Consider the following 23,259-nt stretch of genomic DNA (forward strand, 5'->3'; position numbering starts at 1 on the left):
TTAAAAGCCAGGTAAGAGCGTTTAATTCCAGAGAGTACTAAATGCTTACACACATTACCACAGGTTATAAACTGAAAATGACGTCAGCGTTTTCCAAACGTTCCATTTCACAAACAGCCCCTCTAGCTCTCGAGCCTTCGCGTTATCAGCACGAGGTCAAGGCCAGTCAGTATAAATCAACATTCTAGACAATCTGGAGATGGCCCGTTCCCACCACCTGGAGATTTGTACAACTGAATGAACTAAGGAACAGACCTTCATTGTTACTAACTCCTGACTACATTATATACAATTGGGAAAGAGAGCAAGAGAGAAAACTCACATGTACAGTACATTATAGCATTTGGACTAGTCAGTTCTGATTGGAATGTATACATAATTAGTCATTCCAACCATATTTGTGTGTGTGTGTGTGTGTGAGTCCAGTGTGTGTGTGTGTGTGTGTGTGTGTGTGTGTGTGTGTGTGTGTGTGTGTGTGTGTGTGTGTGTGTGTATGTATGTTCAATGTGTGTGTGTGTGTGTGTGAGTCCAGTGTGTGTGTGTGTGTGCAATGTGAGTGCGTGTATGTATGTTAATGTGTGTGTGTGTATGTATGTTCAATGTGTGTGTGTGTGTGTGTGTGAGTCCAGTGTGTGTGTGTGTGTGTGTGTGCGCAATGTGAGTGTGTGTATGTATGTTCAATGTGTGTGTGTGTGTGTGTGTGTCCAGTGTGTGTGTCAGGTTATTATTTCAGGGACACTGAGGAGTCAACATAAACCCTAAACCCTGGATAGAGGGGCTCAGTGAATTTGGAGGTGAATGTGATCAGGTGGGTCAGTGTGTCAGAGGAGGCTCTATAGAAGGACAGAGTGCCGGCTGGCCAGTCCAGATACACTCCAACTCTGTGGGAGCTGGAGGAGGGGACGTCTATGGTAGTGTCATTATTATTGTGCCAGGCAATGTAACTGTTGTCAGAGCAGATCAGACTCCAGGACTTGTCATTGTATCCAAGACAACAATCAAGACCCGTTCCTCTCCTGCTGATTCCTTTATATGTCACTCCTGTACCAGCCCCCATTATCCCACTCCACTCTGCCTCCCAGTAACAGCGCCCAGTCAGACCCTCTCTACAAAGCACCTGTCTATAGCCCTCAAATCTCTCTGGGTGATCAGGATACGGCTGCTCCTCTCTCCTACATGTCACCTTTCTGTTCTTCTCAGACAGAGAGGCGTCTGTTTACTGTGTTTAGGTCCAGTGTGAGATCACAGACATCTGATGGATGAAACCAGACACAATATTAGAAATCATCATCATTCACATTAGAATGTTAACTCACTTTTCACTAATTCATTTAATGTAGATGTTTCTAGGTATCAAAAGGAGAAGTTAATTTAACTTGAGACTTGTTGAATGATCATATATTATACTGTATGGTAATATAAAACACACTTATTCACATTAATTACACACACACACACACACACACACACACACACACACACACACACACACACACACACACACACACACACACACACACACACACACACACACACACACACACAACATCTTTGTAAACTTTGTAAACATCTTTGTAATACCTTGTATCCTTTTCCCTCTCGCTCTCATCCAACACCTCCCACACTGCCCCTACTCGGATGGTATCGCGCCGTCCCAACCTTCGCTCTCTCTCCCCCGCTACTCTGTCCTCTTCCATCCTATCATCTCTTCCCTCCGCTCAAACCTTCTCCAACTGATTCTGCCTCCTCAACCCTCCTCTCCTCCCTCTCTGCATCCTTTGACTCTCTATGTCCCCTATCCTCCAGGCCGGCTCGGTCCTCCCCTCCCGCTCCGTGGCTCGACGACTCATTGCGAGCTCACAGAACAGGGCTCCGGGCAGCCGATCGGAAATGGAGGAAAACTCGCCTCCCTGCGGACCTGGCATCCTTTCACTCCCTCCTCTCTACATTTTCCTCCTCTGTCTCTGCTGCTAATGCCACTTTCTACCACTCTAAATTCCAAGCATCTGCCTCTAACCCTAGGAAGCTCTTTGCCACCTTCTCCTCCCTCCTGAATCCTCCTCCCCTCTCCCCCCTCCTCCCTCTCTGCAGATGACTTCGTCAACCATTTTGAAAAGAAGGTCGACGACATCCGATCCTCGTTTGCTAAGTCAAACGACACCGCTGGTTCTGCTCACACTGCCCTACCCTGTGCTCTGACCTCTTTCTCCCCTCTCTCTCCAGATGAAATCTTGCGTCTTGTGACGGCCGGCCGCCCAACAACCTGCCCGCTTGACCCTATCCCCTCCTCTCTTCTCCAGACCATTTCCGGAGACCTTCTCCCTTACCTCACCTCGCTCATCAACTCATCCCTGACCGCTGGCTACGTCCCTTCCGTCTTCAAGAGAGCGAGAGTTGCACCCCTTCTGAAAAAACCTACACTCGATCCCTCCGATGTCAACAATTACAGACCAGTATCCCTTCTTTCTTTTCTCTCCAAAACTCTTGAACGTGCCGTCCTTGGCCAGCTCTCCCGCTATCTCTCTCTGAATGACCTTCTTGATCCAAATCAGTCAGGTTTCAAGACTAGTCATTCAACTGAGACTGCTCTCCTCTGTATCACGGAGGCGCTCCGCACTGCTAAAGCTAACTCTCTCTCCTCTGCTCTCATCCTTCTAGATCTATCGGCTGCCTTCGATACTGTGAACCATCAGATCCTCCTCTCCACCCTCTCCGAGTTGGGCATCTCCGGCGCGGCCCACGCTTGGATTGCATCCTACCTGACAGGTCGCTCCTACCAGGTGGCGTGGCGAGAATCTGTCTCCTCACCACGCGCTCTCACCACTGGTGTCCCCCAGGGCTCTGTTCTAGGCCCTCTCCTATTCTCGCTATACAGCAAGTCACTTGGCTCTGTCATAACCTCACATGGTCTCTCCTATCATTGCTATGCAGATGACACACAATTAATCTTCTCCTTTCCCCCTTCTGATGACCAGGTGGCGAATCGCATCTCTGCATGTCTGGCATACATATCAGTGTGGATGACGGATCACCACTTCAAGCTGAACCTCGGCAAGACGGAGCTGCTCTTCCTCCCGGGGAAGGACTGCCCGTTCCATGATCTCGCCATCACGGTTGACAACTCCATTGTGTCCTCCTCCCAGAGCGCTAAGAACCTTGGCATGATCCTATACAACATCCTGTCGTTCTCAACCAACATCAAGGCGGTGGCCCGTTCCTGTAGGTTCATGCTCTACAACATCCGCAGAGTACGACCCTGCCTCACACAGGAAGCGGAGGAGGTCCTAATCCAGGCACTTGTCATCTCCCGTCTGGATTACTGCAACTCGCTGTTGGCTGGGCTCCCTGCCTGTGCCATTAAACCCCTTCAACTCATCCAGAACGCCGCAGCCCGTCTGGTGTTCAACCTTCTCAAGTTCTCTCACGTCACCCCGCTCCTCCGTTCTCTCCACTGGCTTCCAGTTGAAGCTCGCATCCGCTACAAGACCATGGTGCTTGCCTACGGAGCTGTGAGGGGAACGGCACCTCAGTACCTCCAGGCTCTGATCAGGCCCTACACCCAAACAAGGGCACTGCGTTCATCCACCTCTGGCCTGCTCGCCTCCCTACCACTGAGGAAGTACAGCTCCCGCTCAGCCCAGTCAAAACTGTTTGCTGCTCTGGCCCCCAATAGTGGAACAAACTCCCTCACGACGCCAGGACAGCGGAGTCAATCACCACCTTCCGGAGACACCTGAAACCCCACCTCTTTAAGGAATACCTAGGATAGGATAAGTAATCCCTCTCACCCCCCTTTAAGATTTAGATGCACTATTGTAAAGTGACTGTTCCACTGGATGTCATAAGGTGAATGCACCAATTTGTAAGTCGCTCTGGATAAGAGCGTCTGCTAAATGACTTAAATGTAATGTAATGTTAAATGTAACTTTGGTGTCCCTGATTTCTGCTTCTGTAGAACTACAGCTGATATTTAATATGACCAAGTCAGTAATGAAGGTGGTCTTTGACTTTGACTTAACTTGAATTAAGACTTATTCTTAGTCATATTCTTCACAGCAGTCAACACTCACATTTTCTAAGTCCAGGTTTCATTCTGTTCTCTCCACCATGTTCCACACTGTAGCGGTAAGCAGAAGAACAGACAGTCATTGAGGGATACACCTGAACTCACACACACACACACACACACACACACACACACACACACACACACACACACACAGTCAGCATATAACTTTGTCCAAGTGGTGGTCAGAATGTTTGTCTTAACCAGCCTGATAAGTCCAACATGTCTGATATGAACTTTGACATAAACCCTCTACATACTTGAGTTTCTCCAGTCTGCAGTGTGGATCCTCCAGTCCAGCAGAGAGCAGTCTGACTCCTGAGTCTCCTGGGTGATTGTAGCTCAGGTCCAGCTCTCTCAGGTGTGAGGGGTTTGACCTCAGAGCTGAGACCAGAGAAGCACAGCCTTCCTCTGTGACTAGACAGCCTGACAGCCTGCAAAGAGTCAAATCATTTTAAAATCACACTGATATTCTTTGGTGGTGAAAATAGTGGCAGATATATTTACATGTACATTACATTTAAGTCATTTAGCAGACGCTCTTATCCAGAGCGACTTACAAATTGGTGCATTCACCTTATGACATCCTATACTATATTTTTTCAACATATTCAGATATATCAGTGTCCTGAAACCTTCCATATCTATTCGTAATATCGTGTATCATCATAAAAAAGACTACAACAAAACATGCTAACCTCTCACCATTACCAATAACAGAGACAACAACAACACATGCTAACCTCTCACCATTACCAATAACAGAGGCTACAACAAAACATACTAATCTCTCACCATTACCAATAACAGAGACTACAACAAAACATGCTAACCTCTCACCATTACCAATAACAGAGGATACAACAAAACATGCTAACCTCTCACCATTACCAATAACTGAGGCTACAACAAAACATGCTAACCTCTCACCATTACCAATAACAGAGACTACAACAAAACATGCTAACCTCTCACCATTACCAATAACAGAGGCTACAACAAAACATGCTAACCTCTCACCATTACCAATAACAGAGGCTACAACAAAACATGCTAACCTCTCACCATTACCAATAACAGAGGCTACAACAAAACATGCTAACCTTTCACCATCAAACTCAAATAAAAGGTGACATTCTGTACTGTCACCTAATATGAAACATTGTATCTCAAATCCAAAATGCTGGAGCAAAGCACCACATTTAAAACTGTAAGCTTCACTGTCCAAACACATATGGTGTGGACTATGTGTGCTTGGTAAACACATGTGGATCTGGTGAATAGTTATCACTTGTTGACCAACTACAGGAATACTGACCTCAGAGTCTCCAGTTTACAGTGGGGATTCCCCAGTCCAGCAGAGAGCAGCTTCACTCCTGAATCCTTCAGGTCATTGTTACTCAGTTCCAGCTCTCTCAGGTGTGAGGGGTTTGAACGGAGAACTGAGGCCAACACTTTACAGGATGTGTTTCTGAGTTTACAGCCAGTGAGTCTGAAACACAGAAGAAATATAATTACAGACAGGTTGTACTCAAATGTTACGCTTAGCTTTCCCTGCTTACACTGTTACCAGTCCACAAATAACGTGTTGGGTTTGACCCAGAGAGGCACAGCCTAGAAATGACACATTTTCCAAATATTGCTTGTAGATAGAAAGATGCATATTAACAAATATTTGAGTAGACTGACCAGACCAGCTTAAAAATCAGTATCAGTCAAAAGACAGACAGTGAGGTATCAGATTTAGATTGTATTGAGTATACAGTCCACAAAATATCTATTTAGACAGTGAGGTATCAGATTTAGATTGTATTGAGTATATAGTCCACACCATATCTATTTAGACAGTGAGGTATCAGATTTAGATTGTATTGAGTATACAGTCCACACCATATCTATTTTGACAGTGAAGCTAACATTTTAAATGTGTCTCTATAATCCAACATTTTGGAATTGAGATGAAATGTTTCATATGACGTGACAGTTTATAATGTCACCTTTAATTTGAGGTTATTTTAAGACAAGTGTTTCACTATTAAAAATTAAAACACTTTATGTTTCCAGTCTCCCCATTAGACAAAAGTAATCTGACCAATTTACTTATAGTGTATTAAGTAGTAGTAGTCAAAAATGTAGTTTTTGTCGTGAACTCGTTGGTTGCATTTGCAGTTTGTTTTGGTTGTGTTTTTGGTTGTGTTTTGCCCAATAATAAAATGGTGGATGATGAGTGGAGTACTTTTCTGTCTAAGAGAGTAGATAACATGTTTCTAAACAATAATAAATTAATCCTGATGATGCCATGATTAAGAAAAATCATGAAAGAATCATGAATAATAATGAGTGAGAAAGTTACAGAGGCTACAACAAAACATGCTAACCTCTCACCATTACCAATAACAGAGGCTACAACAAAACATGCTAACCTCTCACCATTACCAATAACAGAGGCTACAACAAAACATGCTAACCTCTCACCATTACCAATAACAGAGGCTACAACAAAACATACTAACCTCTCACCATTACCAATAACAGAGGCTACAACAAAACATACTAACCTCTCACCATTACCAATAACAGAGGCTACAACAAAACATGCTAACCTCTCACCATTACCAATAACAGAGGCTACAACAAAACATACTAACCTCTCACCATTACCAATAACAGAGGCAACTACAAAACATACTAACCTCTCACCATTACCAATAACAGAGGCTACAACAAAACATGCTAACCTCTCACCATTACCAATAGCAGAGGCTACAACAAAACATACTAACCTCTCACCATTACCAATAACAGAGGCTACAACAAAACATGCTAACCTCTCACCATTACCAATAACAGAGGGGGTCTGATCTTTGTGCCTCTGTAACTTTCTCATTCATCATCACTCAAGACTCATTCATTATTATTCATAATCATGGTAGCAGCCACATGAATGTAGAAGTGTTCAGAAACATCTTCTATTCGTACTGACAATACAAGTGAAGTGACTCCAAAATGACAGGACATTATTCACCATTCAGTTTCTATGAGGAAAACATCCAAAACACAACCAAGTGCAAATTAATTCAACAAGTTAGTAGAATCACAAGCTTGATGTAATCACTGCAGGCTTGGAATATGGGACCAAATACTAAACGTATGACTACTTTAATACACTATAAGTGAATATAACCGAATAATTACGACTTTTCAAATGGGAGAACTACATACATAAAGTGCTTTCATATCTGATAATACTGACCTCAGAGTCTCCAGTTTACAGTGGGGATTCCCCAGTCCAGCAGAGAGCAGCTTCACTCCTGAATCCTTCAGGTCATTGTTACTCAGATCCAGCTCTCTCAGGTGTGAGGGGTTTGACTCCAGAGCTGAGACCAGAGAAGCACAGCCTTCCTCTGTGACTCCACAGTCTGACAGCCTGACAAAGAGATCATCATGACTTCACAAACACACTGTTAATTTAACACCAGTAGTGTAGAAGGACAATGGCAGATGCATTTGGTTTATTCTCTCAAACAACATATAGATTCATCTTCCGTCTCCTAGAATTGTATGGTCATATTGTTATACTAATGTGAAAATCAATGAATTTATTCAATATGTTTTTCGTTTATCAATATAATATATTATACATGTTATAATACATATTTTTCTCTAATCTGAATATTTCCTGATGATTAGTTCTTAAATGTCATTTTATTAACTCACAGAACAGCTCTGGAGGCTTTGACCACTGGCAAGAGCCTCAGAAGACCTTCCTCTGATCTGGAGTATTTCTTCAGGTCAAACACATCCAGATCCTTTTCCGAAGTCAGCAACACAAAGACCAGAGCTGACCACTGTGCAGGTGACAGGTAGGGTTCTGAGTGACTTCCTGATCTCAGGAAGCTTTGGATCTCCTCCACTAGAGAATGGTCATTCAGTTCATTCAGACAGTGGAACAGATTGATGCTCCTCTCTGGAGAGAGATCCTCCCCGATCTTCTCCTTGATGTACTCGACTGTTTCTTCATGGCTCTGTGAGCTGCTTCTTGTCTTTGTCAGTAGACCTCGTAAGTGTTTCTGATTGGACTCCAATGAGAGGCCCAGAAGGAAGCGGAGGAGAAGGTCCAGGTTTCCTGTCTCACTTTGTAAGGCTTTATCCACAGCACTCTTGTAGAAAGCAACTTCAGGCTCGTCTTTTGTTTGCAGTTTGTCCATTAGATTCTCATTGTTGTTGATGAATGAGAGGAACACATATACAGCAGCCAGAAACTCCTGAATGCTCAGATGAACAAAGCAGTACACCTTGTCCTGGTACAGCCCACATTCCTCTTTAAAGAGCTGTGTGCACAATCCTGAGTACACGGAGGCTTCATTGACATCAATGCCAGCCTCTTTCAGGTCTTCTTCATAGAAAATCAGATTGCCCTTCACAAGCTGTTGAAAAGCCAGTTTTCCCAGTGACAGAATGCTCTCTTTATTCCAGTGTGGACCTGTCTCTTCTTTCCCAAGATACTTTTCATTCTTCTGTTTGGTATGAAACTCCACAAGGTGTGTGTACATCTCAGTCAGAGTCTTGGGCATCTCTTCTCTCTTATGTTTCAGCATGTGTTCAAGGACTGTTGCAGAAATCCAACAGAAGACTGGAATGTGGCACATGATGTGGAGACTCCTTGATGTCTTTATGTGTGAGATGATTCTGTTGGCCAGGTCCTCATCACTGAATCTCTTCCTGAAGTACTCCTCCTTCTGTGGGTCATTGAACCCTCGTACCTCTGTCACCTGGTCAACACACCATGAAGGGATCTTATTGGCTGCTGCAGGTCGGGTAGTTATCCAGAGGAGAGCAGAGGGAAGCAGATTTCCCTTGATGAGATTTGTCAGCAGAACATCCACTGAGGTTGACTCTGTGACGTCCCAACAGATCTTGTTCTTCTGGAAGTCTAGGGGCAGTCGGCACTCATCCAGACCATCAAAGATGAACAGAACTTTGTACTTGTTGTAGATGGAGATTCCTGATTGTTTGGTTTCTATTGAGAAGTGATTAAGAAGTTCAATGAAAGTGTGTTTGTCATCTTTCATTAAATTCAGCTCCCGGAAAGGGAATGAAAATACAAATTTGACATCCTGATTTGCTTTTCCTTCAGCCCAGTCCAGAATGAACTTCTGCACAGAGACTGTTTTTCCAATGCCAGCGACTCCCTTTGTCAGTACAGTTCTGATACGTTTGTCTTGTCCAGTTAAGGGTTTGAAGATATCGTTACATTTGATTGGAGTCTCTGGTCTTGCTTGTTTCCTGGTTGTTGTCTCAATCTGTCTCAGCTCATGTTCATTATTGACCTCTCCTGTTCCACCCTCTGTGATGTAGAGCTCTGTGTAGATCTTATTGAGAAGTGTTGGGTTTCCTTGTTTAGCGATCCCCTCAAATACACATTGAAACTTCTTCTTTAGATTAGATTTGAGTTCACGTTGGCAAATCACAGCAAGATCATCTGAATCTGGAAATAACACAGAGGATATTAATATTACATCTGTTTTAATGTCTACAGTATTGTAGGACTGTTATAAAGTTTTACATTATAATAATTTATTCTCTTAACTGACTGTATAAATGTGTAAATGTTTTCATAATGCATTACAGACTGGTGTGACTGATTATATTATTATTGGTATTATTAATGTTGTCTCTCTCTCTGTAAATTAATCACCACAACACATCCCTGCTGCTACTTGATGAGGTCACTAGGTGTTGTGTTAAGGCTGCTACAATATCATTGGGTTACACAGCTATGTGGAAGGACCACCAGAGGGCAGGCTGGGCTCATGGATAGTAGCCCAACAAAGCATGGGAGACAAGGTAACCAGAGTCAATTAAGCACAGCTGACGGTACTAATGAGATACTCTCCTTCCCCTATAAAAGAGAGAATGGAACCAGCAGAGAGGGGGAAACTATCTCTGGAAGATGGCCACCGAGAGAGAGAAGCTGTGCTGAAAGAACCACGAAGACAAACCCGTGATTTATGTTTGTTGTAGTTTAAAGATTATCCTATTGTGTTCTTGTTTCATCTGGAGAAGAAGATGTGTGTTTTTTCCTTGGAAGATTTTTCATTGATTATGTTAATGTTTTTGTTGACAAAATACCCTCAATAGAGAACTGTGTTCAATCAGAAAAACCTACTCCTGACTCGTTTATTCCACCTTCCCGCTTTAGAGTGACGCCTAATTACTTGGTACGCTCACAGCTACTTTAACTGTACTTTAGCTACAGCTTTTAAATGTTCTAAAACAGCATACAACATGAGGCAGACAGCTCTTACATTTCTCCAGTGTGTCAGCAAGCTCCTTCTGGTTCATTTTCCTCAGGATGTGCAGTGTGATCTTCAGAGCCCCCTCTCTGGCACTGCTCTCCTGCTTCTCATCTTCAGCATCCACCACTTCCTTATCCTGCTTCTGACTCTCAAAGTCTTCTGGGAGTTCTGGACTAAGAATCCTCTTGAACATCTTCAGCTCGTTCTTCACAAATGTCATAATTTTCTCTTCAAGCAACTGAAATAAATAAAGTAAATAAGTTAAGCAAGAGAATAAATGCTTTCTCATTAACACATTAATGAATGATTGACAGATCAACTTGAGGTAAACAAAAACAAATGTACATAACAGGACCACATACACTGAATATGGAGGCCAGGTCTGTTTGATGACTCTGGGAAGACTGACCACTGAGAATCTCTGACCTCTCCTGTTGGTTTCTGTGGACAAAACATGAGATTACATCTCCTCATCCAGGGAGTACACACACACACACACACACACACACACACACACACACACACACACACACACACACACACACACACACACACACACACACACACACAGGGAGGGAATGTTGTGTTTGTTTGTTTTAACATTGTTTTAACACTATGGGGACAACACACAGTTCTGGGAGGGAATGTTGTGTTTGTTTAATATTGTTTTGGGACGCGGACAGTTCTGTATGGGGATGAAGTTCTGTACGGGGGGGACAGAGGACAGTTCTGACACGGGGACGCGGGACAGTTCTGTACGGGGACGCGGACAGTTCTGTACGGGGACGCGGACAGTTCTGTACGGGGAGGTAATAATGAGACGGACAGTTCTGTACGGGGACGCGGACAGTTCTGTGCGGGGACGCGGACAGTTCTGTACGGGGACGCGGACAGTTCTGTACGGGGACGCGGACAGTTCTGTACGGGGACTCGGACAGTTCTGTACGGGGACAGTTCTGTACGGGGACGCGGACAGTTCTGTACGGGGACGCGGACAGGGTACCAGGTAGTTGAGGTAATAATGAGACTATAAGGAGAACCAGTACTGAGTCAATGTGCAGGGTACCAGGTAGTTGAGGTAATAATGAGACTATAAGGAGTACCAGTACTGAGTCAATGTGCAGGGTACCAGGTAGTTGAGGTAATAATGAGACTATAATGAGTACCAGTACTGAGTCAATGTGCAGGGTACCAGGTAGTTGAGGTAATAATGAGACTATAAGGAGAACCAGTACTGAGTCAATGTGCAGGGTACCAGGTAGCTGTACATGTAGGTAGGGGTAAAAGTGACTAGAGATTACATCTCCTCATCCACACACACACACACACACACACACACACACACACACACACACACACACACACACACACACACACACACACACACACACACACACACACACACACACACACACACACACACACACACACACACACACAGGGAGGGAATGTTGTGTTTGTTTAATATTGTTTTAGGACTATGAAAATGAAAAAAGGATGAGCCTATGGATTATGAAAACAAGAAACAATAAATGGGAAAATGGGAGGAGAAATGACTAGAGACAGTGTTGTTTAACTCACTGACCAGGACCCATGAGTTCTTCTTACCTTTGTTCAGTAGAAAAGTCTCCCTCTCTAAACACTATAGGAGGTTCCATAGACCGGTCACTCTTCATGGACACACAGCTGGGAACAGGGGAGGCTGGTCTCTCCTGCTTGATTGGTCTTCAACACAACAGAGACAAACATTTTTATTTTTTAAATGTAGACAGCCGGTGATGATGTAGTGGTAGCTATGGTAACTAGCATGCTGCTGGTAGAGTAGCTAGCTAGCTTACCGAGCTGTACCGACTGGCTAGGATAACTAGGATGCTGCTGGTAGAGTAGCTAGCAGGTCGTTCGTCTGTCCCTCGTCTTGATGATGATGAATCCGGTGAACCACAAATTGAAACAAGGATAGAGAGTGAAAACAATCTGGCTACACTCATACTGTCCCTGACCGTAAAGAAAAAAGCAAATTGAACAGTAAAATTCAGTGTTTCAACACTGTAACAAACTCCTTCGTTATTCCCCAAGATCACCTCAGTCCACTCTGCGCATAACCGGCTTGGCGCCACACCGAACGGGGACGCGGACAGTTCTGTACGGGGACTCGGACAGTTCTGTACGGGGACGCGGACGGTTCTGTACGGGGACGCGGACGGTTCTGTACGGGGACGCGGACGGTTCTGTACGGGGACGCGGACGGTTCTAGGATGCGGATGCGCGCAGTGCAGCACAATCAACTAAACCCAGTCTTTACAGTGGGTTACATTACTAATATTCATTTTTTATCATTATGTAAAACAAACATTCTATGTTTTTTTACAACAATATGTTGAGATCTGGGTCCATATCGCCAATTCTTCAGAGGAGAAAATTGGTCGTATAAGTGCTGAGAATAAAGACATTTTACACTTATGGGTATAAATTAAAGCTATTTATGAAGTCTCTAGTCCCACCTAGTCGGCAGATATTTAGGACACCTCTTGAGCTGTCCTAAGTAGTTAAGAGTTAACAGCAGGTATCCTAAGTAGTTAAGAGTTAACAGCAGGTGTCTTGATAATACTATAGAATAATGCAGTGAGTCAGTGGTTCCTGTGGCACTTGTAATTGCTTTGGAGTAGTTTAAATAAAATAAAGTTTAAAGTAGTTTAAATAAAATAAAATAATGTTTTGATATTTGATATGATCTATACATTAATAATATATGTCTTGTGCTTTTGGCAATGATTTATGTGTAATAATTATCTATAACAAGTGATACCATGTATTACTGCATAGCATTTTGTCTTCATTTTGGCAGATGAACTCAGGCTTATTCCCCAAGATGAACTCAGGCTTATTCCCCAAGATGAACTCAGGCTTATTCCCCAAGATTAACTCAGGCTTATTCCCCAAGATTAACTCAGGCTTATTCCCCAAGATTAACTCAGGCTTATTCCCCAAGATTAACTCAGGCTTATTCCCCAAGATTAACTCAGGCTTATTCCCCAAGATTAACTCAGGCTTATTCCCCAAGATTAACTCAGGCTTATTCCCCAAGATTAACTCAGGCTTATTCCCCAAGATGAACTCAGGCTTATTCCCCAAGATTAACTCAGGTTTTCACCCAGTGGTTAAGGAGTTGGACCTGTGCCCTAAAGGTGGCTGGTTTGAATCCCGGTGGAAAATGTGCTATTTGCTAACTGCTAGAGTTGCATGATGTCATTTATTGACGGGCTGGAAGACGTACTCTGTCTTTTCTATTCTGAGGTTGTTTACTCGCAATATCAGATATTAAGATGATTTTTATAATGCATTTATACGAAGGTTGAGGTTCTGACTAGTGATTATTTACCTGGGATTCAATATCTGCTATAGTTACTTTTTTTCTCACCCAAAAGTAACACAGCCTTAATATGAGATATAGAGCTAACTAAAGTAATGAGACCATTTTAGAAATCAAATCAAATCAAATGTTATTTGTCACATACACATGGTTAGCAGATGTTAAATGCGAGTGTAGCGAAATGCTTGTGCTTCTAGTTCCGACAATGCAGTGATAACCAACAAGTAATCTAACTAACAATTCCAAAACTACTGTCTTATACACAGTGTAAGGGGATAAGGAACATGTACATAAGGATATATGAATGAGTGATGGTACAGAGCAGCATACAGTAGATGATATCGAGTACAGTATATACATATGAGATGAGTGTGTAGACAAAGTAAACAAAGTGGCATAGTTAAAGTGGCTAGTGATACATGTGTTACATAAGGATGCAGTCGATGATGTAGAGTACAGTATATACATATGCATATGAGATGAATAATGTAGGGTAAGTAACATTATATAAGGTAGCATTGTTTAAAGTGGCTAGTGATATATTTACATCATTTCCCATCAATTCCCATTATTAAAATGGCTGGAGTTGGGTCAGTGTCAATGACAGTGTGTTGGCAGCAGCCACTCAATGTTAGTGGTGGCTGTTTAACAGTCTAATGGCCTTGAGATAGAAGCTGTTTTTCAGTCTCTCGGTCCCAGCTTTGATGCACCTGTACTGACATCGCCTTCTGGATGATAGCGGGGTGAACAGGCAGTGGTTCGGGTGGTTGATGTCCTTGATGATCTTTATGGCCTTCCTGTAACAACGGGTGGTGTAGGTGTCCTGGAGGGCAGGTAGTTTGCCCCCGGTGATGCGTTGTGCAGTCCTCACTACCCTCTGGAGAGCCTTACGGTTGAGGGCGGAGCAGTTGCCGTACCAGGCGGTGATACAGCCCGCCAGGATGCTCTCGATTGTGCATCTGTAGAAGTTTGTGAGTGCTTTTGGTGACAAGCCGAATTTCTTCAGCCTCCTGAGGTTGAATAGGCGCTGCTGCGCCTTCTTCACGACGCTGTCAGTGTGAGTGGACCAATTCAGTTTGTCTGTGATGTGTATGCCGAGGAACTTAAAACTAGCTACCCTCTCCACTACTGTTCAATCGATGTGGATAGGGGGGTGATCCCTCTGCTGTTTCCTGAAGTCCACAATCATCTCCTTAGTTTTGTTGACGTTGAGTGTGAGGTTATTTTCCTGACACCACACTCCGAGGGCCCTCACCTCCTCCCTGTAGGCCGTCTCGTCGTAGTTGGTAATCAAGCCTACCACTGTTGTGTCGTCCGCAAACTTGATGATTGAGTTGGAGGCGTGCATGGCCACGCAGTCGTGGGTGAACAGGGAGTACAGGAGAGGGCTCAGAACGCACCCTTGTGGGGCCTCCGTGTTGAGGATCAGCGGGGAGGAGATGTTGTTGCCTACCCTCACCACCTGGGGGCGGCCCGTCAGGAAGTCCAGTACCCAGTTGCACAGGGCGGGGTCGAGACCCATGGTCTCGAGCTTGATGACGAGCTTGGAGGGTACTATGGTGTTGAATGCCGAGCTGTAGTCGATGAACAGCATTCTCACATAGGTATTCCTCTTGTCCAGGTGGGTTAGGGCAGTGTGCAGTGTGGTTGAGATTGCATCGTCTGTGGACCTATTTGATAGGTCCACAGACGATAGTCTGTGGTTGCCTGCTATTTTATGTCCATCATATTGCTGCTTGTAGCCTATAACTGATGCTTCATGGTCCATCATATTGCTGCTTGTTGACTATAACTGATGCTTCATGGTCCATCATATTGCTGCTTGTAGTCTATAACTGATGCTTCTTGGTCATATGCTCCCATCTATTGGAAATGTTACAATTAAAAATTATTAATTCACCTACAGACGTTGGTGGGGCTGCTGAGAAATAAAGTGTATTTTTCTGGTTAATTCCTTAGATCTCTAACCTGCCCCACCTATCACACGCCAATTGCTGGACTTTCACATAGAAGTTACTTGGTCACCCAGTTCAAACCACATTTGAAAAATCAAACAGATGTGGCTTGTTGATCAAGTGTTCTGCCTTGCAATTATAAATATAATAAAATAACAAAACAAAAACAGCAAAATGCTGAGACAGGTCTTGATTAACAAAATAATCTAAATGCTTTTTAGTACTATAATGGTATTTACTAACATAATATTATTACTAAAACAGTTTCTAAAATAATTAGGATTTAGGCTAAAATAGGTAATACATAGGGTTATATGCTGATGTAAAAAAAAGAGCTTTATAAATACATTTGATTGATTGTTAGGTTTGGGGATTTTAAGGCAAAAAAACATTATGTGTTTATAGGTCTCTTGCTCCTCCCTGTGGCCTTCTGTGGGTACTACATAACTCATTCACGACACCTGCTAGGCTCATAATCTGAGGTAGCAACTGCGTCAGATCTACAAATCAATGAGCTATACCTGTCCATTTGTTTCCTAACTCAGTGAAACTGCGCAGCTTTCACTCAATCCGATGCCGACGAACGAACATTTAGATGCATAACAAATTACCCAGCAGCCATTTAGAAATAAGTCATCAAAAAAAGTGTTGTTTCTTAATTTAAAAAATGTCTTCTGGCTGTTTAAATCGGCCACATCTTGAAAAAGAGGACAGGGAGATACGTTTTAGTTAGGTGGTATACCTTTTTCTGAAAACAAATATGGTTAACCATGACCAGAAAAATGTTTAAGGTTTAGCACCTCCTATAAAGGCTTCTATATATGTTCTATATATACTGTATACTCAGACACTTCCTAACCTCCTATAAAGGGTTCTATATATATTCTATATATACTGTATACTCAGACACTTCCTAACCTCCTATAAAGGGTTCTATATATATTCTATATATACTGTATACTCAGACACTTCCTAACCTCCTATAAAGGGTTCTATATATATTCTATATATACTGTATACTCAGACACTTCCTAACCTCCTATAAAAGGTTCTATATATATATATTATAGTTTGTGTGGGGGGAGGGCGGGGTCAGTCTGTTATATCTGGAGTATTTATCCTGTCTTATCTGGTGTCCTGTGTGAATTTAAGTATATCTCTATTTTTCTCTCTCTTTCTCTCTCTCTGAGGACCTGAGCCCTAGGACCATGCCTCAGGACTACCTGGCCTGATGACTCCTTGCTGTCCCCAGTCCAGCTGGTCAAGCTGCTGCTTCAGTTTCAAATGTTCTGCCTGTGGCTACGGAACCCTGACCTGTTCACCGGACATGCTACCTGTCCCAGACCTGCTACCTGTCCCAGACCTGCTGTTTTCAACTCGCTAGAGACAGTAGATGTACTCTGAATCATCAGCTTTGAAAAGCCAACTGACATTTACTCCTGAGGTGCTGACCTGTTGAACCCTCTACAACCACTGTGATTATTATTATTTGACCCTGCTTGTCATCTATGAACATTTGAACATCTTGGCCATGTTCTGTTATAATCTCCACCCGGCACAGCCAGAAGAGGACTGGCCACCCTACATAGCCTGGTTCCTCTCTAGGTTTCTTCCTAGGTTTTGGCCTTTGTAGGGGGTTTGTCTTAGCCACCGTGCTTCTACACCTGCATTGCTTGCTGTTAGGGGTTTTAGGCTGGGTTTCTGTACAGCACTTTGAGACATCAGCTGATGTATGAAGGGCTTCATAAATACATTTGATTGAATTTGAATTGATGTGGATGAAGTCTTATTCCAGACCCACAAAGAAGGAGAAAAGTCGCCCAAAACAATTACTTGTTTTTTCTTCTACTGAGCTTTTGTTGTTTGTTGGAACATTTAGAGAAAATAAGAAGTATTTTCCCCTTATTTGTATTGATAGTGTGTTATGTTCAGAATACACAGCCTTTACACATCCAGATACCTGTGTGTTATGTTCAGAATACACAGCCATACTTTACACATCCAGATACCTGTGTGTTATGTTCAGAATACACAGCCTTTACACATCCAGATACCTGTGTGTTATGTTCAGAATACACAGCCATACTTTACACATCCAGATACCTGTGTGTTATGTTCAGAATACACAGCCATACTTTACACATCCAGATACCTGTGTGTTATGTTCAGAATACACAGCCATACTTTACACATCAGGATACCTGTGTGTTATGTTCAGAATACACAGCCATACTTTACACATCCAGATACCTGTGTGTTATGTTCAGAATACACAGCCTTTACACATCCAGATACCTGTGTGTTATGTTCAGAATACACAGCCTTTACACATCCAGATACCTGTGTGTTATGTTCAGAATACACAGCCATACTTTACACATCCAGATACCTGTGTGTTATGTTCAGAATACACAGCCATACTTTACACATCCAGATACCTGTGTGTTATGTTCAGAATACACAGCCTTTACACATCCAGATACCTGTGTGTTATGTTCAGAATACACAGCCTTTACACATCCAGATACCTGTGTGTTATGTTCAGAATACACAGCCTTTACACATCCAGATACCTGTGTGTTATGTTCAGAATACACAGCCTTTACACATCCAGATACCTGAGTGTTATGTTCAGAATACACAGCCATACTTTACACATCCGGATACCTGTGTGTTATGTTCAGAATACACAGCCATACTTTACACATCCAGATACCTGTGTGTTATGTTCAGAATACACAGCCTTTACACATCCAGATACCTGTGTGTCATGTTCAGAATACACAGCCTTTACACATCCAGATACCTGAGTGTTATGTTCAGAATACACAGCCATACTTTACACATCCAGATACCTGTGTGTTATGTTCAGAATACACAGCCATACTATACACATCCAGATACCTGTGTGTTATGTTCAGAATACACAGCCTTTACACATCCAGATACCTGTGTGTTATGTTCAGAATACACAGCCTTTACACATCCAGATACCTGTGTGTTATGTTCAGAATACACAGCCATACTTTACACATCCAGATACCTGTGTGTTATGTTCAGAATACACAGCCTTTACACATCCAGATACCTGTGTGTTATGTTCAGAATACACAGCCATACTTTACACATCCAGATACCTGTGTGTTATGTTCAGAATACACAGCCTTTACACATCCAGATACCTGTGTGTTATGTTCAGAATACACAGCCTTTACACATCCAGATACCTGTGTGTCATGTCAGAATACACAGTACACATCCAGATAATATGTTCAGAATACAGCCCTTTACACATCCAGATACCTGTGTGTTATGTTCAGAATACACAGCCTTTACACATCCAGATACCTGTGTGTTATGTTCAGAATACACAGCCTTTACACATCCAGATACCTGTGTGTTATGTTCAGAATACACAGCCTTTACACATCCAGATACCTGTGTGTTATGTTCAGAATACACAGCCTTTACACATCCAGATACCTGTGTGTTATGTGTGATTATTATGCCCTGCACACCGGAAAAGCAAAAGTCTCAAGTGGTTTTCATTTATACTGTCAGTGTGTAGTTGGTGCTTTGTGTTCTTATTCAAAGGATGGTTTGTGTTGCAGCAACAACAAAACATGTTTTAAGTGTTTAAAGAGTTTTGCAAGAATTGTTTTTCTTTTGCAAGAGATGTATAATGTTTTGTTACTTTGATGTCATGTGTTGTGGTTAGGTTGTGGTTAGGTTGTGGTTAGGTTAGGTTGTGGTTAGGTTGTGGTTAGGTTGTGGTTAGGTTAGGTTGTGGTTAGGTTGTGGTTAGGTTGTGGTTAGGTTAGGTTGTGGTTAGGTTGTGGTTAGGTTGTGGTTAGGTTAGGTTGTGGATAGGTTAGGTTGTGGTTAGGTTAGGTTTGGTTGGTTAGGTTAGGTTGTGGTTAGGTTAGGTTGTGGTTAGGTTGTGGTTAGGTTAGGTTGTGATGGTTAGGTTAGGTTAGGTTGTGGTTAGGTTGGTTAGGTTGTGGTTAGGTTAGGTGTGGATAGGTTAGGTTAGGTTGTGGTTAGGTTGTGGTTAGGTTAGGTTGTGGTTGGTTGTGGTTAGGTTGGTTAGGTTAGGTTGTGGTTAGGTTGTGGATAGGTTAGGTTAGGTTGTGGTTAGGTTAGGTTGTGGTTAGTGTGCAGAGTTTTGCAGAAATAAGATAAGATATAAGATAAGCAAGCAATCAGAAAAAACTGTAAAATCCTAGAAAAACAATATGTTACAGACACATGAAGGCCATCAGCAATCATTTCTGGGGGAGAATAATACATGTGAAAAAATGGTGGATGTACCGTTTTAGAAACAAACTCTTAATCAATTCTAAAACAACATTGTCATCTCACCTCTTAGCTTTGGTGTCATGTTCTCCAGAGAGACTCCTTTTAGAGGCAGGCCCCCTCCTCCTCTCCTCAGAGACATGTTGGTTGTGGTTATTAACACAGTGACAACTAAACTCCTTAGTTCCTTTCTCTCCCCAGAGAGACTCATTTTAGAGCACTGACCCCTAAACAGAGATCCAACATGTTGTTATTATTTATTATTATTATTGTTTGTGGTTAACACAGTGACAACTAAACAGAGATCCAACATGTTGGTTGTGGTTAACACAGTGACAACTAAACAGAGATCCAACATGTTGGTTGTGGTTATTAACACAGTGACAACTAAACAGAGATCCGACATGTTGGTTGTGGATAACACAGTGTCAACTAAACAGAGATCCAACATGTTGGTTGTGGTTAACACAGTGACAACTAAACAGAGATCCAGCATGTTGGTTGTGGTTAACACAGTGACAACTAAACAGAGATCCAGCATGTTGGTTGTGGTTAACACAGTGACAACTAAACAGAGATCCAACATGTTGGTTGTGGTTATTAACACAGTGACAACTAAACAGAGATCCAGCATGTTGGTTGTGGTTATTAACACAGTGACAACTAAACAGAGATCCAACATGTTGGTTGTGGTTATTAACACAGTGACAACTAAACAGAGATCCAACATGTTGGTTGTGGTTAACACAGTGACAACTAAACAGAGATCCAACATGTTGGTTGTGGTTAACACAGTGACAACTAAACAGAGATCCAACATGTTGGTTGTGGTTAACACAGTGACAACTAAACAGAGATACAACATGTTGGTTGTGGTTAACACAGTGACAACTAAACAGAGATCCAACATGTTGGTTGTGGTTAACACAGTGACAACTAAACAGAGATCCAACATGTTGGTTGTGGTTAACACAGTGACAACTAAACAGAGATCCAACATGTTGGTTGTGGTTATTAACACAGTGACAACTAAACAGAGATCCAACATGTTGGTTGTGGTTAACACAGTGACAACTAAACAGAGATCCAACATGTTGGTTGTGGTTAACACAGTGACAACTAAACAGAGATACAACATGTTGGTTGTGGTTAACACAGTGACAACTAAACAGAGATCCAGCATGTTGGTTGTGGTTAACACAGTGACAACTAAACAGAGATCCAACATGTTGGTTGTGGTTAACACAGTGACAACTAAACAGAGATCCAACATGTTGGTTGTGGTTAACACAGTGACAACTAAACAGAGATACAACATGTTGGTTGTGGTTAACACAGTGACAACTAAACAGAGATCCAGCATGTTGGTTGTGGTTAACACAGTGACAACTAAACAGAGATACAACATGTTGGTTGTGGTTAACACAGTGACAACTAAACAGAGATCCAGCATGTTGGTTGTGGTTAACACAGTGACAACTAAACAGAGATACAACATGTTGGTTGTGGTTAACACAGTGACAACTAAACAGAGATCCAACATGTTGGTTGTGGTTAACACAGTGACAACTAAACAGAGATCCAACATGTTGGTTGTGGTTATTAACACAGTGACAACTAAACAGAGATCCAACATGTTGGTTGTGGTTAACACAGTGACAACTAAACAGAGATCCAACATGTTGGTTGTGGTTAACACAGTGACAACTAAACAGAGATCCAGCATGTTGGTTGTGGTTAACACAGTGACAACTAAACAGAGATCCAACATGTTGGTTGTGGTTAACACAGTGACAACTAAACAGAGATCCAGCATGTTGGTTGTGGTTAACACAGTGACAACTAAACAGAGATCCAACATGTTGGTTGTGGTTAACACAGTAACAACTAAACAGAGATCCAACATGTTGGTTGTGGTTATTAACACAGTGACAACTAAACAGAGATCCAACATGTTGGTTGTGGTTAACACAGTGACAACTAAACAGAGATCCAACATGTTGGTTGTGGTTAACACAGTGACAACTAAACAGAGATCCAACATGTTGGTTGTGGTTATTAACACAGTGACAACTAAACAGAGATCCAACATGTTGGTTGTGGTTAACACAGTGACAACTAAACAGAGATCCAACATGTTGGTTGTGGTTAACACAGTGACAACTAAACAGAGATACAACATGTTGGTTGAACTTGGTTAACACAGTGACAACTAAACAGAGATCCAACATGTTGGTTGTGGTTAACACAGTGACAACTAAACAGAGATCCAGCATGTTGGTTGTGGTTAACACAGTGACAACTAAACAGAGATCCAACATGTTGGTTGTGGTTAACACAGTGACAACTAAACAGAGATCCAGCATGTTGGTTGTGGTTAACACAGTGACAACTAAACAGAGATCCAACATGTTGGTTGTGGATAACACAGTGACAACTAAACAGAGATCCAACATGTTGGTTGTGGTTAACACAGTGACAACTAAACAGAGATACAACATGTTGGTTGTGGTTAACACAGTGACAACTAAACAGAGATCCAACATGTTGGTTGTGGTTAACACAGTGACAACTAAACAGAGATACAACATGTTGGTTGTGGTTATTAACACAGTGACAACTAAACAGAGATCCAACATGTTGGTTGTGGTTAACACAGTGACAACTAAACAGAGATCCATCATGTTGGTTGTGGTTAACACAGTGACAACTAAACAGAGATCCAACATGTTGGTTGTGGTTAACACAGTGACAACTAAACAGAGATCCAACATGTTGGTTGTGGTTAACACAGTGACAACTAAACAGAGATCCAACATGTTGGTTGTGGTTAACACAGTGACAACTAAACAGAGATCCAACATGTTGGTTGTGGTTATTAACACAGTGACAACTAAACAGAGATCCAACATGTTGGTTGTGGTTATTAACACAGTGACAACTAAACAGAGATCCAACATGTTGGTTGTGGTTAACACAGTGACAACTAAACAGAGATCCAACATGTTGGTTGTGGTTAACACAGTGACAACTAAACAGAGATCCAGCATGTTGGTTGTGGTTAACACAGTGACAACTAAACAGAGATCCAACATGTTGGTTGTGGTTAACACAGTGACAACTAAACAGAGATCCAACATGTTGGTTGTGGTTAACACAGTGACAACTAAACAGAGATCCAGCATGTTGGTTGTGGTTAACACAGTAACAACTAAACAGAGATCCAACATGTTGGTTGTGGTTATTAACACAGTGACAACTAAACAGAGATCC

The 23,259-nt window shown here is 42.4% G+C and overlaps 1 protein-coding gene across 1 annotated transcript; it reads right to left on the minus strand.

Moving 5' to 3' along the window:
• LOC127924026 (NLR family CARD domain-containing protein 3-like) lies at positions 1 to 20,104 on the minus strand. Its single transcript, XM_052508364.1, is given in 11 exon segments — positions 1 to 1,205; positions 1,207 to 1,252; positions 4,071 to 4,117; positions 4,327 to 4,500; positions 5,385 to 5,558; positions 7,320 to 7,493; positions 7,784 to 9,554; positions 10,375 to 10,603; positions 10,728 to 10,806; positions 11,974 to 12,090; positions 20,053 to 20,104. Coding segments are annotated over 10 exon segments (3,243 nt in total). The 5' UTR covers positions 12,042 to 12,090; positions 20,053 to 20,104; the 3' UTR covers positions 1 to 724.
• Positions 20,105 to 23,259: the final 3,155 nt, after the last annotated feature.

Source organism: Oncorhynchus keta, unplaced genomic scaffold (genome assembly GCF_023373465.1).
Source record: "Oncorhynchus keta strain PuntledgeMale-10-30-2019 unplaced genomic scaffold, Oket_V2 Un_contig_351_pilon_pilon, whole genome shotgun sequence".
Taxonomy (NCBI): Eukaryota; Metazoa; Chordata; class Actinopteri; order Salmoniformes; family Salmonidae; genus Oncorhynchus; species Oncorhynchus keta.